Raw genomic sequence first — 18,267 nt, 5'->3', positions numbered from 1 at the left:
ACTGATTGATAAGAATGGAGAATTCAGTTTTGTTGTGCCCTATGTGTTTATTATATAATTATGAAACAAAAACTAAAAACATATTTTTCCTATTGAAAAGTACATTGGTCTTTTTCCTTTACTAAAAATACTATAGTTATTTTAATTTTTATCAAGATAACCTTTTATTTTTTTTTCTGTATGTACAGATACATGTTCTCTGTATGTGTAGATACAAGAAAACAAGTTCTAATCCTGAAAAGATGTTGTTAGATGATTTTCCTGACAATTTCACATAATGCACTGTATCTTCATAATGACCTCTTAAAATTTAAGAACATACCCAATTTTTTCTGGCCTAACTTCAAAGAAAATATTTATATGGGCTTATAATAATTAAAGGTATCCAGAAAGAAAAATATGAAGTAATTAGTGATAAGAACAAGATACATAGAATATGCTGAACTACATTCTACTCCAAATTGAAATAAAAATTCACAGTTTCATCAAACAAAAAAAAAACTGGGAATTTTCTATAACTCCATTCAACATTTATTAAACACCTATAGTATGTGATGCACTCAGAAATTTAAAAATAAAATCTTTTCTGGAATCCTCAACTTCTTGTAGGGATGTGTTTAAGTAGAAGCAACAGAAAACACACACACACAAATAAAACATTAGAAGGTTATATTGATTATTGTAAAATAAATAGAGGAGAGCAAAATTCATGGGGCAGCTGAACCTAGTTAGCTTTTGGTTTCTAGACAATTTGGCTGAAAATTTGGCATAAAACAAATTAAAACAAGTTTGTCCACTTAAGAATTTGGTAAAATTATAATTTAGTAAAAGTCACCAGATTTTTAAACAGGTAATTATTTCTGCTTTCCTCAGTTTGTAGCATAAAAGAAATTTACAACATCCTAAGTAATCAACATTAAGGGATTAAAATGTTGGAGTTACTTATAAATCTTTCACTTATATTTATAAAAATGAAAACAGACTAACCTTAATAGAAGAATAGACATACTGGTTGAAAATAAATAGGAAAAAAATTGTAGTTGAATAAAAAGTCTAGATCCTTTTGTTCAGTTTCCTTCACTTAAAAAAAAGTGTGTGTGTGTGTGTGTGTGTGTATTTGTTATAAAAGAAATACACTCATAGAAATGAATCCAAAAGAAACAAAAATGTATTTCCACACATAGATATGTACACTAATATTCATAGAAGCATTATTCAGAATAGCCCCAAACTGGAAACAGTTCAGATGTCTATCAACTGACAATATATGCAAAATGTGTTCTATCTATATAGCTATTATTCACCAATAAAAGGGAGTGACTTCTGTTGGCATGCTTCATTATAATTGAACCTCAACAACATTCTTAGTAAAAGAAGATAATGATTCTATCCATTTTAAATGTCTAGAAAGGCAAATTTTAGAAGCAGAAAAAGTTATTATCTAGATCTAGAAGTATCAGCAGGAATTAACTACAAACAACTATTAGAGAACTCTTTGGATGATGGAGATATTCTAAAACTGGATAGTTGTGGTTGCAAAATTCCATGAATTAAAGCCATATATTACATGCTAAAAGTTGAGTGGATTGTATGATGTGTTCATTATAACCCATTAAAACAGCTTAGAAAAAAATGCATAGTCATTATCGAAAGTACTGATAAGTGTTTTGTTGTAGTTATTGTTTTCTTAAGAAAAGCTTTTTAAATGAATCCCATTCATTCTTCAAGGAGTATATCATTCTGATACATATCTGTACAATATGATCTCATTTTTCTCCAAAAATGGAATCATATAACATTCACTTCAGTATTCCCAAATGAGAAAAATCCTCCTTGACAGCACAGAATTAAGTAAAACAAATATAGTCAGCCCCTCCCATCTATGGGTTCTATATCTGTAGATTCAACTAATCACAGATTGAAAATATTCAAGGAAAAAAGTATGTCTGTACTAAACCTATACAGATTTTTTTCTCCCTCATCATCACTATATAAAAAGTACAATAGAACAACTATTTTCATCACCTTTACTTTCTATTATGTATGATAAATAATCTGAACATGATTTAAGATATGCAATAGTATATACATAGACTATAGGGAAATATCACACCATTTTATATGAAACTAGAAGATCTGTGGATTTTAGAGAGATAGGAGACAGTCCTAGAACCAATTCCCCATGGATACTGAGAGATGAGTGTATACAGTAAAGGAACATACTTCATGTTCCCATTTTGTGGGATGGGAACATAAATCAATCCTGGATTACAAAAGTGAATTGATTTCTCTGGTATTTCAGTTGCATAATTCTGATTAAGAATTTCAAAAGTGATATAATTTTTGCCTTTTTAAATTTAAATTAATTGGTGTTTTTCATAAACACTAATTCTCCTAGTTATTTTTTAATTCTTAAGTAACTCTATAATTAATATTTTCTTATTTTTATTTCTTTAAAGGCCTACAGCAGTGAATTCTTTGATTTCAAAATATGGATTTCAGGAGCAGCTTCTGTACTGTGAGTTTTGTTTAAATTATAAGTTAGTTGGTGGTAGTAGTCAGCTTTCCATCAATATAACAAAATACCTGAATAATTAACTTATAAAGAGAAGAGCTTTACTTTGGCTCATAGTTTTGGAGATTCAAGTTCAATATCAGGTAGACTTATTGCTTTGAGCTTCTGATGACATGTCAGATGATAACTACAGGGAGCCTGTGGCATAGCAAAACCTTTTACATCAGGAGCCAAGGAACCAAAAAAGAGGAGGAAGCAGGATCCCACAGTCACTTCAAGATCCATCCCAGTGGCCTAACGACCTCCCACTAGGCCCCACTTCCTAAAGGCTTCACCATCTCCCAGTTGCTCCACAGATGTACCTTTGGTAGACATTCAGCATCCACACCATAGCTGCTGAATATACTGTTATTATAAAACTTAATAATATTGATTTTTTTAATCTTAAAGCAATATTACTAAAATATTTCATGGTTTGAAAATATATGTGTTTCCATATATGTGTTGATCTTTTTTTTTTTTATTGATTGTTCAAAACATTACAGAGCTCAGACATATCATCTTTCATACATTCGACTCAATTGGTTTTTGAACTCCCCAAATACATAATACAGACTCACTTCTGTTACATACTCACATTTTTACATAATGGCATATTAGTGACTGTTGTATTCTGCTACCTTTCCTATCCCCTACTATCCCCCCTCCCTTCCCCTCCCCTCCCATCTTCCCTCTCTACCTCCTCTGCTGTTGTTCAATTCTCTCCCCTTTTTTCCCCCCACCCCCTTGCCCCTCATAACCTCTTATAATTTTGTGTATCACTGAAGGTCTCCTACCATTTCCATATGTTTTCCCTTCTCTCTTCCTTTCTCTCCCCCCATTCGTCTTAGTTTACTGTTAGTCTTTTCCTCATGCTCTTCCTTCCTGTTCTATTCTTAGTGGCTCTCTTTATATCAAAGAAGACATTTGACATTTGTTTTTTAGGGCTTGGCTAGCTTCACTTAGCATAATCTGCTCTAATGCCATCCATTTCCCTGCAAATTCTATGATTTTGTCGTTTCTTAGTGCTGCATAATACTCCATTGTGTATAGCTGCCACAATTTTTTTATCCACTCATCTATTGAAGGGCATCTAGGTTGGTTCCACAGTCTAGCTATTGTGAATTGTGCTGCTATAATCATTGATGTGGCCGTATCCGTATAGTGTGCTCTTTTAAGGTCCTCAGGGAATAGTCCAAGAAGGGCAATAGCTGGGTCAAATGGTGGATCCATTCCCAGCTTTCCCAGGAATCTCCATACTGCTTTCCAAATTGGCCTCACCATTTTGCAGTCCCACCAGCAGTGAACAAGTGTGCCCTTTTCCCCACATCCTCGCCAACACTTATTGTTGTTTGACTTCATAATGGCTGCCAATCTTACAGGAGTGAAATGGTATCTTAGGGTGGTTTTGATTTGCATTTTTCTGATTGCTAGAGATGGTGAGCATTTTCTCATGTGCTTGTGGATTGATTGTATGTCCTCCTCTGAGAAGTGTCTGTTCAGGTCCTTGGCCCATTTGTTGATTGGATTATTTGTTATCTTATTGTTTAATTTTTTGAGTTCTTTGTACATTCTGGATATTAGGGCTCTATCTGAGGTGTGAGGGGTAAAAATTTGTTCCCAGGATGTAGGCTCTCTATTTACCTCTTTTACTGTTTCTCTTGCTGAGAAAAAACTTTTTAGTTTAAGTAGGTCCCATTTGTTTATTCTTGTCATTAACTCTTGGGCTACGGGCGTTCTATTAAGGAATTTGGAGCCCGACCCCACAATATGTAGATCGTAGCCAACTTTTCCTTCTATCAGACGCCATGTCTCTGTTTTTATATCTAGCTCCTTGATCCATTTTGAGTTAACTTTTGTGGCTGGCGAGAGAAAGGGATTCAATTTCATTTTGTTGCATATGGATTTCCAATTTTCCCAGCACCATTTGTTGAAGATGCTATCCTTCCTCCATTGCATGTTTTTAGCCCCTTTATCAAATATAAGATAGTTGTAACTTTGTGGATTAGTCTCTGTGTCCTCTATTCTGTACCATTGGTCCACCTGCCTGTTTTGGTACCAGTACCATGCTGTTTTTGTTACTATTGCTTTGTAGTACAGTTTGAGCTCTGGTATCACTATACCTCCAGATTCACACTTCCTGCTTAGAATTGCTTTTGCTATTCTGGGTCTTTTGTTTTTCCATATGAATTTCATGATTGCTTTATCTATTTCTACAAGAAATGTCTTTGGGATTCTGATTGGCATCGCATTAAACCTGTAGAGAACTTTGGGTAATATCGCCATTTTGATGATGTTACTTCTGCCTATCCATGAACAGGGTACATTTTTCCATCTTCTGAGATCTTCTTCTATCTCTCTCTTTAAGGTTCTGTAGTTTTCATTGTATAAATCTTTCACCTCTTTTGTTAGGTTGATTCCCAAGTATCTTATTTTCTTTGAGGATATTGTGAATGGAGTGGTTTTCCTTATTTCCATTTCAGAGGTTTTGTTGCTGATATACAGGAATGCCTTTGATTTGTGCGTGTTGATTTTATATCCTGCCACTTTGCTGAATTCATTTATTAACTCTAGCAGCTTCTTTGTAGATCCTTTTGGGTCTGTTAAGTAAATTATCATGTCATCTGCAAATAGCGATAATTTAATTTCTTCTTTTCCTATTTTTATGCCTTTAATTTCTTTTGTCTGTCTAATTGCTCTGGCTAGTACTTCGAGAACTAAATTGAATAGAAGTGGTGATAGAGGACATCCCTGTCTTGTTCCAGATTTTAGAGGGAATGCCTTCAGTTTTTCTCCGTTTAGGATGATGCTAGCCTGAGGTTTAGCATATATAGCTTTTACAATGTTGAGGTAAGTTCCTGATATCCCTAGTTTTTCTAATGTTTTGAACATAAAGGGATGTTGTATTTTGTCAAATGCTTTTTCTGCATCTATCGAGATGATCATATGGTTCTTGTCTTTAAGCCTATTGATGTGGTGAATAGCATGTATTGATTTCCGTATATTGAACCAGCCTTGCATCCCAGGGATGAATCCTACTTGATCATGGTGCACAAGTTTTCTGATATGTTTTTGTATTCGATTCGCCAGAATTTTATTAAGAATTTTTGCATCCAAGTTCATTAGAGATATTGGTCTGTAGTTTTCTTTCTTTGAAGTGTCTTTGTCTGGTTTTGGGATCAGGGTGATGTTGGCCTCATAGAATGAATTTGGAAGAGCTCCTTCTTTTTCTATTTCTTGAAATAGTTTGAAAAGTATTGGTATTAGTTCTTCTTTGAAGGTTTTGTAGAACTCCGCTGTATACCCATCAGGTCCAGGGCTTTTCTTGGTTGGTAGTCTTTTGATGGCTTCTTCTATTTCTTCCTTTGTTATTGGTCTGTTTAAATTGTGTGTGTCTTCCTGTCTCAATCTGGGCAAATCATATGCCTTAAGAAATTTATCGATATCCTCGCTATCTTCTATTTTATTAGAATATAGGGTTTCAAAATACTTTCTAATTATCTTCTGTATTTCTGTAGTGTCTGTTGTGATATTGCCTTTTTCATCCCGTATATTAGTAATTTGAGTTCTCTCTCTTCTTCTTTTTGTTAGCATAGCTAAGGGCTTGTCTATCTTATTTATTTTTTCAAAGAACCAACTTTTAGTTTTATCAATTTTTTCAATGGTTTTTTTTGTTTCAATTTCGTTTATTTCTGCTCTAATTTTAATTATTTCTTGTCTTCTACTACAATTGCTGTTGTTTTGTTCTTCCTTTTCTAGGTTTTTGAGGTGTAGTGTAAGTTCATTTATTTGTTGGTTTTTTCTTTTTTTGATGAAAGAACTCCAGGATATGAATTTCCCTCTTAAAACTGCTTTCATTGTGTCCCATAGATTCCGGTATGTTGTGTCTGTATTATCATTTGACTCTAAGAATTTTTTTATCTCTTCCTTTATGTCTTCTGTAACCCATTGATCATTCAATAACATATTGTTCATTTTCCATGTGGTGTAGGATTTTTCCTTCCTTTTTTTATCATTGATTTCCAATTTCATTCCATTATGGTCAGATATGGTGCATGGTATTATCTCCACACTTTTATATTTACTAAGATTTGCCTTATGGCATAATATATGGTCTATTTTTGAGTAGGATCCATGTGCTGCTGAGAAGAACGTGTATCCACTTGATGATGGTTGGTATATTCTATATATGTCAGTTAGGTCTAGGTTATTGATTGTGCTGTTGAGTTCTATAGTTTCTTTATTCAGTTTTTGTCTAGAGGATCTGTCTAATGGCGAGAGCGGTGTGTTGAAGTCACCCGTAATTATTGTGTTATGGTCTATTTGACTCTTGAACTTGAGGAGCGTTTGTTTTATGTAGATTGCAGCTCCATTGTTTGGTGCATACAAATTGATAATTGTTATGTCTTGTTGGTGGATGGTCCCTTTTAACAGTATATAGTGTCCTTCTTTATCCTTCTTAATTAACTTAGGTTTGAAGTTGATTTTATTTGATATGAGTATGGCCACTCCTGCTTGCTTCCGAGGGCCATGTGAGTGGTATGATTTTTCCCAACCTTTTACCTTCAGCCTGTGTATGTCTTTTCCTATCATATGAGTCTCCTGAAGGCAGCATATTGTTGGATTTGTTTTTTTGATCCAGGTTGCTAGCCTATGTCTCTTGATTGGTGAGTTTAGGCCATTAACATTTAAAGTTACAATTGAGATATGATTTGTACTTCCAGTCATGCTTCTTTATTTATTTATTTTAGTTTGGCTAGTTTTACTTTTTTGGTTATTTTCCTCCTCCTTTACTGAGATACCTCTTGTTGTTAGTTTTGGGCACTATTTTTCAATTCCTCTTCTTGTAGTATATTGCTCAGAATGCTTTGCAGTGCTGGTTTTCTTGCTGCAAATTCTTTTAGCTTTTGTTTATCGTGAAAGATTTTAATTTCGTTGTCAAATCTGAAGCTCAATTTTGCTGGATACAGTATTCTTGGTTGAAATCCATTATTTTTCAGCGTTTGAAATACATTGTTCCAGGATCTTCTCGCTTTCAAAGTCTGTGCTGAGAAATCAGTCGTTAACCTAATTGGTTTACCCCTGAATGTAATCTGTCTCTTTTCTCTGGTAGCTTTTAATATTCTCTCCTTGTCCTGTATGTTGGCTATCTTCATAATTATGTGTCTTGGAGTTGGTCTATTATAGTTTTGAATGTTTGGGGTCCTGTAGGCTTCCAGGATTTGGCAATCCATTCCATCTTTCATCTCTGGGAAGTTTTCTACAATTATTTCATTTAATATGCTGTCCATTCCTTTGGTTTGAATCTCTGTGCCTTCTTCTATCCCGATGACTCTCAAATTTGGTTTTTTAATGACATCCCATATCTCTTGAATAGATTGCTCATGGGATTTAAGCATCTTTTCTGTGTTGACTATACTCTTTTCAAGTTGATAAACCTTGTCTTCATTATCTGATGTTCTGACTTCTACTTGATCAAGTCTATTTGTAATATTCTCGTTTGAGTTTTTAATTTGGTTTATAGTTTCCTGCAATTCTAGGATTATAGTTTGATTCTTTTTTAAGATCTCTATCTCCTGGTAGAGCTCGTTCTTTGCCATTTGAATTTGTTTGTTTAATTCATTTTCAAAATATATTTTTATTGCTTGGACTTGCTGTCTCATGTCTTCTCTAATATTCCTTTCCATTTGAGTTAGGTATGCCTTGAGTTCTTTCCCTATCCCTGCTTCTGATGTTTCTATGTCCTCTTGTAGAATTAAGTTGTCTTGCATTGTTTGTACTCCTTTTTTCCCTTGTTTTCTCATGTTGTCCCCGTTGCTTTCCAGCTCTATTTGATTGTCGTGTTTCTACTCTCTTCTATAGATTTGTTTTGGTTCTGTATTACTCTGATGCCTCTCCTTAGTGTTGTTAAACTATGCCTGCTGACGTGGATTCCACTGTGAAGGAAGATCCGACGTCCGAGCTCCAGTGACGACACTACTTTGCTATGACCGGCCCCAGTTCCTTGCCTGGGTGTCCTGATGAGGTGGTGTGACTGGACTGTCTCTGTTTGATTTCAGCTCCCAGTTGCGGCAGGCAGGCGGTCTCTAGCCGCCCAGTATCACAGGCCGCGGGCGGGTGATCGGTCACCTGCGGCCGGGTGTTCTCCTACTGCCCAGCTATGCGGGCAGTGGGTGAACTGTCGCCGGCGGGCCTGCAATTTCCAGCTGCCCAGTCTTGAGGGCCTTGCCTCTAGTCTCCTGGTTTCTCCTGCTAGCCTTCTGTAGCCGCAGGGCAGGCCGCACGAATCAGTGGGCCTGGATCTCCGGGGTCCCACAGTTGGCAATTGGGATCCCAGGCACTCTGTCCTTTGGATTTTTCCTGCTTGCCCCTCCCCCAGCTCTAGCTAGACAGGTTTCCTTTTGGCTGCAGATGGGTAGGGGGGGTTGCAGGTCAGGTGCCTCTAGTTCCCCCCTAGTCTTTATGCAGGCTCACTCTGATTCTCCCTCCCCCGGCAAGCCTAGGAGAGAATTTATGCGATGTATGGGAAATGGGCTGAGTGCCACACACCTGTTTTGTTGTTGAGATCTGTCGGAGAATGGCGGTGGATATTTCAGCTGTTCAAGATGCTGACTGCTGATTCCCTTGGTGGAGTGTCCGCTGTGGGGGATGGGACTGTACCGCTTCCTTCCCCGTCTATGTGTTGATCTTTAGATCTACCAGACATTTAGTATTGGATAATACTAGAGGATTGGAATGAAAATTTATACATGAATGAAAATATACATGTATACAGACTACTGTATATAGAGATTTAAAATTTTAGGATTGAGAATAATTTTTGTTTCCTATGGTTTTTCATATTTTTAAATATAAAAGTAAATAGGGTTTCTCTAACAAAATTTTTGCAGAGTTTATACTAATAAAAATATGGCTAAATTTTTAGCATTCAAACAACACAGTATCTCCCAATTAATCTTGGTCTATTGTCTGTTTTGTTTGTGTGTGTGTGAAACTCTTATGCATTTTTGAGGTCTTTTTATGATTGGCTAGAATACTTTTTAAAAGCAGTGACTTAATCTTTCAATTCAGATGATATCTGTGCAAATATGAAAATCTAAAATGAATGGAAAAGATATTCAAGTATTGAATTAAAAATTTTCACTGTATTTTTCAGAATATGAATTTTAAATTTAAATTTTTTGTTTTAAGACATTTTAAATTAAACTAATTGGAAGCTATGTAATAGAAGCTTGACACAATTTCACTATAATGTTAAGTTTTTCAAGTACTAATGATAACTTGAGAACTTTGGTCAGAATTTCGAATAGATTTTTGTATAGTCACACTAAATTGAAAATCATGTTTTGTGGTCTCCTGAGAACTCTGGACTTTTTTGATATCATTGAAATTCTGAAATTCCTATGTAAATTTTTTTATTAGTTACACATGACAGTATAATGATCTTGACAGTTCATACATTTGAATCAAATGGGGTATAATTTCTCATTTTTCTGAGTGTACAGGTTGCAGAATCACATTGGTCATACAGTCACCCCTATATACATACAGCAATAATAATGTCTATTTTATTCTGCTGCCCTTCCTATCCCCCTTTCCTCTCCCCTCCCCTCCCATCACTTCTCTCTACCCAATCTAATGTGACACACTTCTTTTTTTTTTCCTCCTCACAACATCATACTGTTGTATTCTGTATAACGATGAGGGTCTCCTTCCATCTTCCAGTGCAATTCCCCTTCTCCCTCCTTTTCCCTCCCACCTCTCTTCCCTATTTAGTGGTAATCTTCTTCTCATGCTCTTCCTCCCTATCCCATTTGAGTCACTCCCCTTATGTCAGAGAAGACATTCGGCATTTGTTTTTTAGGGAATGGCCAACTTCACTTAGCATAATCTGCTCTAATGCCATCCATTTCCCTGCAAATGCCATGATCTTGTTATTTTTTAGTGCTGAGTAATATTCCATTGTGTATAAATGCCACATTTTTTTTATTCATCTATTAAAGGGCATCTAGGTTGGTAATTTTTTATATTAAAGGCAATAATTTTTTATAAGCCTTTGTACCAGACATCTTTTAATTAGCTGGCTAATTCATTTATAAATGGCTCCTTTCTGCCTTTTTTTATCTTTTTTAGAGGATTTTGATGGTTAAAATAACAAAACATTTAGTTAAATTTTCTTGTTTAAATAAAAAGCATAAATTTGTATTAATTGCAGCACTATGCATTTTTTCAAACTGCTCTCAGTCTTATGATGGCAGTAGTGGTAGTAAAGATACTTAGTTAATGGCAGTAGTGGTAGTAAAGATACTTATGATGGCAGTAGTGGTAGTAAAGATACTTAGTTAATATATATTGACTGCTTACTATAGACCAGCTACTGTTTCAAGCAGAATACTACAGCCCTATGAGACAGATATTGTTATTGTTCTATTTCACAGAGAAGTAAATTAAGTCATAAGCTAGTAGGTGTCAGAGTTGAAGTTTAGCCTTTGGAAGTCTGACTCCAAGATCCATCCTGTTACGCATGCTTACTTCTCTTTTATGTATAGTTGAAATGTTTTTCTGTTTAAACAGTGTAAATGTAATAACTAATTTAAAATTTTTATAACTTTATTTCATACTGCTGATCTAATATGTTCCAATTATCTTGATTTTTCTAGTTTAATAGTTTAATCAGGAAATTAAACTAGCTAACTTAGGAGTTGAATATTATCTATTTTCAAAGTGATCATTCACTTTAAAACAAATCATGAAATAAATAATGGCATGTTAGTTTTTTCTTTAAATAAATTTTAAAGAGTTCAATATGTTAATATTAGTTACCAAAAATTCCCTATATTTACAACCTGAGTATTACTGTAAGTGGCAGGAAAGTTTTATTTATTTAAAGTATAATATATTGTTATTTACCTTTTAAATTGGTTTTTAAAAGGGTAAAAATAGTTTAACTGTGAAATGATAAAGTGGTCTTTTTTTTTTTTTTTTACTGTTTTTAAGATTTTATCTGTTCTGATTTATTTGTATTTGTATGTGTTTGTTTTAAGCTGTGCTCGAGGAACTTGTTAATAATGGACGGTTACGAGGCACTGTAATTGGTGGGAGACAGGACAAAGCTGTGTTTGTCCCTGACATCTACTCCAGGACACAGAGTACTTGGGTGGATTCTTTTTTCAGGCAGAATGGTTATCTAGGTAACTTTTTAAATTTTCTTTAAACCTAAAATTTTTTTCTAACGCTAAAACATTTCTGGAGGGTATTTATACTAACTCTGGAGTTAGTATGTACTTTGCTATTGTTGACTGTTATTGAGCTTCTAGGTATATTGATGACACAAAACTTCAAATATTTCAAATTCATAAAAGTAATTATACTATATCTTACATTCTCTGAAGCTGTCCAGTTTTTTAGTTACAGCATCTTAGAAATATTTATTGACTGCCCACTTTACAATGTTCATTTGTGTCAGTTATATAGTACTACAGAAACATCAAAGTTACTATAAGTTTTGTTTCTCAGGTTCTGCTATCATATCGTTAAAAAAACAGCTTTATAACCCAAATCAAACCACATAACAGATTATTTCTCAATAATAAACCTATAATGAACAGTTTAAATATATCCTAGGATAATGGATTTCATTTATGCTTACTCGACTTCCTGTGACAAACTTTTTAGCTTCTTCAACCACAGAACTGAATTAGAACTTTGTTATATCTAGTTTTCCTAAGTGTGATTATCTGGAGTAGGGATTGTGTGGTGAGGAAGGTAGATAATCTTCAATAACTAGAATGTCTGTATATTTAAGTATATTTTTATGTTAAATCTTTTTCTAACTTAAATTACACTGAAGAACTACTTTGTCCTAAGTTCTCTGGTGATACATTTTGAAAATAGATTCCATTCCTTAAATATATTAAGCAAAATTAATTCCAGTTTTTGTTTCATCATTTAAATCATACCTTCTCCTTTGCTTCCATTTTTGATCACATTGCTGTGAAGTCCTCATGTCTTCCTTTGGTCCTTCAGTTGGAGAGGGGTTGTCATAGCTGATATTCAGGAAGATATTCAAACCACTTTCTGTACACATATCTTTAGTTTTAAAATTTTCATAAGGCAAGAAAACCAGGAAATAAGGTGCAATTCTTTTCTACTTTATTTCTAAAAAATAGTAGAATGCAGTACCTTTGTGACTGAAGAATAGATACTGATGGAACGTTTTGTAAGATTTCTAAAAGGTGTAAATGATTTCCAACTTTGTTATATATTTCCAGTTCTTTCCAATTTTGTTATATGTTTCTAGAATTTGATGCCTTGTCCAGACTTGGAATCCCAGATGCTGTAAGCTACATAAAGAAAAGATATAAGACTACACAACTCTTGTTTTTGAAAGCAGCTTGTGTTGGTCAAGGACTTGTGGATCAGGTGGAAGCATCAGTAGAGGAAGCCATCAGCTCTGGAACATGGGTTGATATTTCAGTATGTTTTATCTTTTTATTTTTCCTTAATTTTTCTTTAAGCCAAGGATACATGTTTCACTAGTAGATAGCCATTTTAAAAATTAGGATACATAAAGGTAGTCTTGGCTTTAAAGGTCAATTTTATTAGTCATTATTACAACAAAAATAATTTTAATTATTTTAAGCTTAAAGTATTTCTAACCTTTAAAATAAAGAATATCCTTTTACATGTCCATAATCAATATCCAGAGTTCTATGAATCTCAAAACAAACAAGTAAATAATATAGCACTCATCAATTCTGATACAGAAATCAAAGAGATTTTTCACATCTTATTCATGCACTTAAACAACCACTGTCATCAGGCACTGTGTAGCATTTATTTATTTATCTGTTAATCTCTGCTAATATGTTAACATAAACTGCCTCTGGCATTGATAGTGTTTTACTTCAGTGTTCAATGTTGACCTGCCCTTCATTATGCTAAAAGGATACATGTAGGTAAAGATAAATAAGAGGCCAATTCTATATTTTCAAGTTAGGAATCAGAACCTCTTTATAAAGTAGAATTCCATTTGGAATATGAAAGTTCCCAAGATTTTCCGTTCATGCAACAAAATTTATGAAATACTTTCTGTATGCAAGGCATCATTCTACTTGTTGAGTGTATGGCAGCCAAACAACTTTTCTGCTATCAGGAGGGACACTTTTATTGGTGAAAGTTTAATCAAAATGACAATTTCAGATAGTAGAAAAAGCTAAGAGAACATATATTTTGTGGATTTTTAAGAGAGGGAAGCTGAGTGTGACTTGTAAGTTTTGGTGTTTTGAACCATTATTGAAATGCCTATTAGGCATACAAGTGAGGAAATGATGTAGGAAGTAAGATATATAATTCCAGAGCTCCAAGTGGTAATGAAACCAGAAATATAATTTTGGGAAGTTATCAGTATAAATATTGTTCCTAAAGTCACTGGACTTTATGAAACCACCTAGAAAGAGTGTGTATATATTATGTGTGTATACATAATATATGGGTATATATTATAATAATATATATATAATAAATTAAAATTATATGTATGATATATACAGATAGAACATATACATACTGTAATGTGTATATAATATATATTTACATATACATAATATATGGAACAAATGGTTTATCTGTATTATATTGCATTTTCATTCCGTATTTATTTTGTTTGTAATTCCAGCCTCTGCTTCCCAGTTCTTTATCAGTTGAAGATTCTGCCATATTGCTTCAGCAGGTGATGAGAGCATTCAGTAAACAGGCTTCAGCTATAATCTTTAGTGATACTGTTGTGGTCAGTGAAAAATTTATAAATGACTGTACAGAGTTATTCAGTGAATTGATGCACCAGAAAGCTGAAAAGGTATACCATGTTTCCTTTCATTCGTCTCTCTAAACAGTATTTTCACATTAGAATCATCTGTCATGTCTTTTGAAAAATCAGATTAAACAGTCTACCCAAAAATGAACACTTTGAATTATACATCATTTTCCCTTAATAGGTCATTCTTTTTTATTTCCTCTCACAGATTGATATTTCTTTTTCTTTAGTTTCATCAGAATATATATTAGAACTTGGAAAAATAATTTTACAAATTGAAATCACATAAATTACACATATCTGTGGATATGTAAAAGTATAGTGTATTCGTACTGTACACACAAAAATGTATATATGGTGTTTTTTTTGGGGTGGGGGTGGTACCAGCACTTGAACTCAGGGTCACTCAACCACTGAGCCACATCCCCAGCCCCTTTTTTTGGTACTCGGGATTGAACTCAGGGGTACTCAATCACTGAACCACATCCCCAGCCCTATTTTGTATTTTATTTAGAAACGGTTTCACTGAGCCTGCTTTTGCTGAGGCTGGCTTTGAACTCAATGAGCCTCCTGCCTCAGCCTTCTGAGCCATGGGGATTAGAGGCATGCACCACCGTGCTGGACAATAAATGTATTTTTTAAATTTATCAGAATCCTTGTTAATTTTACGTAGCCAGAGTATATAAACAGGTAACTAGCTGAGAATAGAAATTTTCTGTCAAAATTGATTAGTCTTTCAGAGCAACTGCTATCAAAGTATTTTGAAGTAGAGACAATTTTAGGTCTGTCTTAATGACTATTGAATTTATATTTCTAATTAACAACACCATCTCTTTATAAAGTTTGCTTGAGTAGATAAAACAAGTCCTGTATTTTAAACTGCTAATAAATTCATGTAGGCTTAATAAATATGTAATCTGTATTTTTCTATACTCCTTTTAAGCTCTTTGATATTAGGAAACCTAAGTTTAAAAATGTTTATTCTATATATTACTTTGGACAAGTAGACCTCCAATTTCCTTATCTTCAAAGGAAAGATGATGATGCCTACTATGTTAAGGATAAATATAAATAAAGGGATACATTTAAATGTCTGTTGTAGTTTATTAAATTATTATTTTTATCTATGATTATTAACTAAAATTAAAACATTATTATCACTTTTTTAGTATTCTGTCTAACCACAAAAAATGATTCAGAGAAAGGCATTTGTATTACGTGAACTGTAAACATTGTAAGCATTTTTCTTTAGAAAACCAAAGAGAAAATTATAGCATTTTTACTATGAAAATGTACTTTTGACACTAGAGATTATAGAACCCTTTCCCACAAGAAAGAACAAATCTCTACACATGGAAATAAATAGTTCCATGTTGTAAACATCAACTTTTAAAAAGCAGAGATAATCAAGAATGAATCCAGAGGAAAAAATAGATTTATGTGAATTAGTGTGGTTATATAGGTAGGGAATGTCATTTTCATTATCTTTCTCATAATCTCAAGTAACCAGGTGGTACTGGACTTGAGAGTATCAATAAACAGTGGTAAGATTAGCCAATAACAGCTGAGGAGAGTTGCTCAGTGACCAACCATAAGTTCAGCAATAACATAGGCATTCTCATTATTTTGTCTAGTAATGCATACAAAAAGCCAAGAACAACAGAAGAGACTGATTTTTAGCAAGGAGAAATTGCCTCAGAATGGCAGTTGTGAAATAAAGCTTGATAGTTCTTTATAATTTATACAGTATATAAACAACTTTTACTTAATGCTTTTCAAAATGCTATATATATTTGACCATTAAAAATTTGTTTAATTTCAGGAAATGAAAAATAATCCTGTGCATTTAATCACTGAAGAAGATCTTAAACAAGTTTCCATTCTAGAAAGTGTTAATACAAATAAAAAGGATAAAAAAGATGAGCGCAGGAGGAGAGCAACAGGTAATAAATTATTCTCAATAAAGAAGATTGAAAGATGAGTTTTTATTTGTTGCAGTGAACTTTGCATTTATTAGGCCTTTTGAAATACCTTTTACTTGATTGATTCACTTTTAACTGCTCATATCAACCAAATCTTTCACTAATGTATTAAATTTATTTAAGCTAGTGAATTATCGGTGATTGCATATTCCGTTTTCTCTTGTAAAAAAAAAACTGACTAAATTTTATGATTGTGCCCAACTCCTGTTTTCCCACTCACTCTATATTCCAGCCCAGGGTTTTTTGTTTGTTTTGTTTTGTTTTTGGTTTTGATTCTCAAAATTCCCAGTTCAAGGCCTTTACACTAGCTGCTCTCTACCTGTAATGCCCTGTCCCGAACTTCAAGTAACTGGTTCCTTCTTTTCATTTAGAGCTCAACTTTAAATGTCTTCCTCAGAGGCTTCTACAACCCCTAAAAAATAGTAGCCTTAGTCACTGTTTATCTTACCAGTTTCTTTCCTTATTTTATTACTGTGTTATGTTTTATTGTTTGGGAACAGTGTCTATCTCTGTTAGTGGTTGTATTTCTAGTAACTAGAGCACCAGTTGGCGTATTTTAGGTGATCTCTAAATATTTATTCAATGAGTGAATTTCCCATTGAATCATTATCTTTTTAATTTCCTTTTTAAAAATTTATAGTCACTGGAAATTATTCTAGGTAACACTGATATACTAGTAACTTGCATTTGAAAAGTAATATATATTTTCCATTCTTTTTTTCCCTAGGAAAAAGTTATTAATGCCATGCCAGGACTAAAAAAAAGATATTCAGTGTTTTTCATTAATATATAGCTACATTAAAAATACTTTATAAAAACTAAATTTTTGCTATGTGGATTCACTTTTACTTTGTTGAGGTAGTTTCTTCTTCTAAAGCATTTTCATCAAAATCTTGCAGTGGTTTTTGAAATTTCTCTCTATTCTTTCAGGAGAACTAGAGAACTATAGTAAATTACTTCAATATATCATAGTAATATTCATAGCCATGCATGTTTTATTTTGCTTAAATATATAATTTTAAATGCATCTTAATTAACTGGTGAATTATGTCAGGAATAACTAGTTTGTTTTTTCTTTATGAATATAAGGTCATATGGATTTTTATCTCATTGATAATGTTATTATATTACAGTAGTTTAATTATAGTGCATGAAATCATGTCTCAAATACAAGTGCTCTTCCGTAAGAAACTTATTGCCAAATATGAAAGAGCACATTCACTTTAGATGTGTGCTTATGAAAACAGTATGTTTCCATCATAAAAGCAAGGGAAAGGTAAATTAATAGAAGTCTTAGTTCTAGGATATGATGAAAAGGGAATTCTATTTAGAATTTAGAAATATATCATTAATTTATAGAAATCCCAATAGTTTATTGAAAAAAAATTCTATGAAGAAATATAGTTATAATATTTTATAACCCATTATCAGTATCCTATTTTGTAGAATAGATATTTGAATGTAAATATGTATTTTTTTACTTTTTTGAAAGTGTTTCAGTTTGCTTCATAATTTTTATTTTTTTTAGTCTTTAAACTGTGATCAGTAATAATTTTTTTATATATAACAATCATGGTAAACATTTATTGAGCACCTGGAATATTTCAAACATTTCTGTATCCCAAAAAGTACAAACATTGAGATGTGCTCCTTGCTATTAAAAAATTTGTGATTGAGTTGAGTGGTCAGTGAGTCAGGATGTCTCCTAAAGATGAGTAATACTCTTTCAAGCAAGAAAACAAAACCAAATATAGCTATATTTGTGAAGTTTCATAATAGGGGGTTTTAATGATACTGTGACAACAGAGATGAGCAAATGAAAACACTTTGGTGGCGGGGAGGTGGGTACTAGGGATTGAACTCAGGGGCTCTCAACTGAGCCACATCCCCAGCCCTATTTTGTATTTTATTTAGAG

The 18,267-nt window shown here is 33.3% G+C and overlaps 1 protein-coding gene across 1 annotated transcript in view; it reads left to right on the top strand.

Annotated features, from left to right (window-relative positions):
- The window catches only part of Ufl1 (UFM1 specific ligase 1), a 39,540-nt gene that overhangs the window by 10,629 nt on the left and 10,644 nt on the right, over positions 1-18,267 (top strand). The window contains exons 7-11 of the mRNA XM_005338010.5: positions 2,460-2,518; positions 11,599-11,745; positions 12,855-13,030; positions 14,232-14,411; positions 16,192-16,312. Coding sequence (XP_005338067.2) covers positions 2,460-2,518; positions 11,599-11,745; positions 12,855-13,030; positions 14,232-14,411; positions 16,192-16,312 — 683 coding nt within the window. The remainder of the gene's footprint in view (positions 1-2,459; positions 2,519-11,598; positions 11,746-12,854; positions 13,031-14,231; positions 14,412-16,191; positions 16,313-18,267) is intronic.

Source organism: Ictidomys tridecemlineatus, chromosome 8, assembly GCF_052094955.1.
Source record: "Ictidomys tridecemlineatus isolate mIctTri1 chromosome 8, mIctTri1.hap1, whole genome shotgun sequence".
NCBI lineage: Eukaryota > Metazoa > Chordata > Mammalia > Rodentia > Sciuridae > Ictidomys > Ictidomys tridecemlineatus.
The sequence above is the reverse complement of the archived record's forward strand: the minus strand, read 5'-3'. Positions and strand labels throughout refer to the sequence as shown.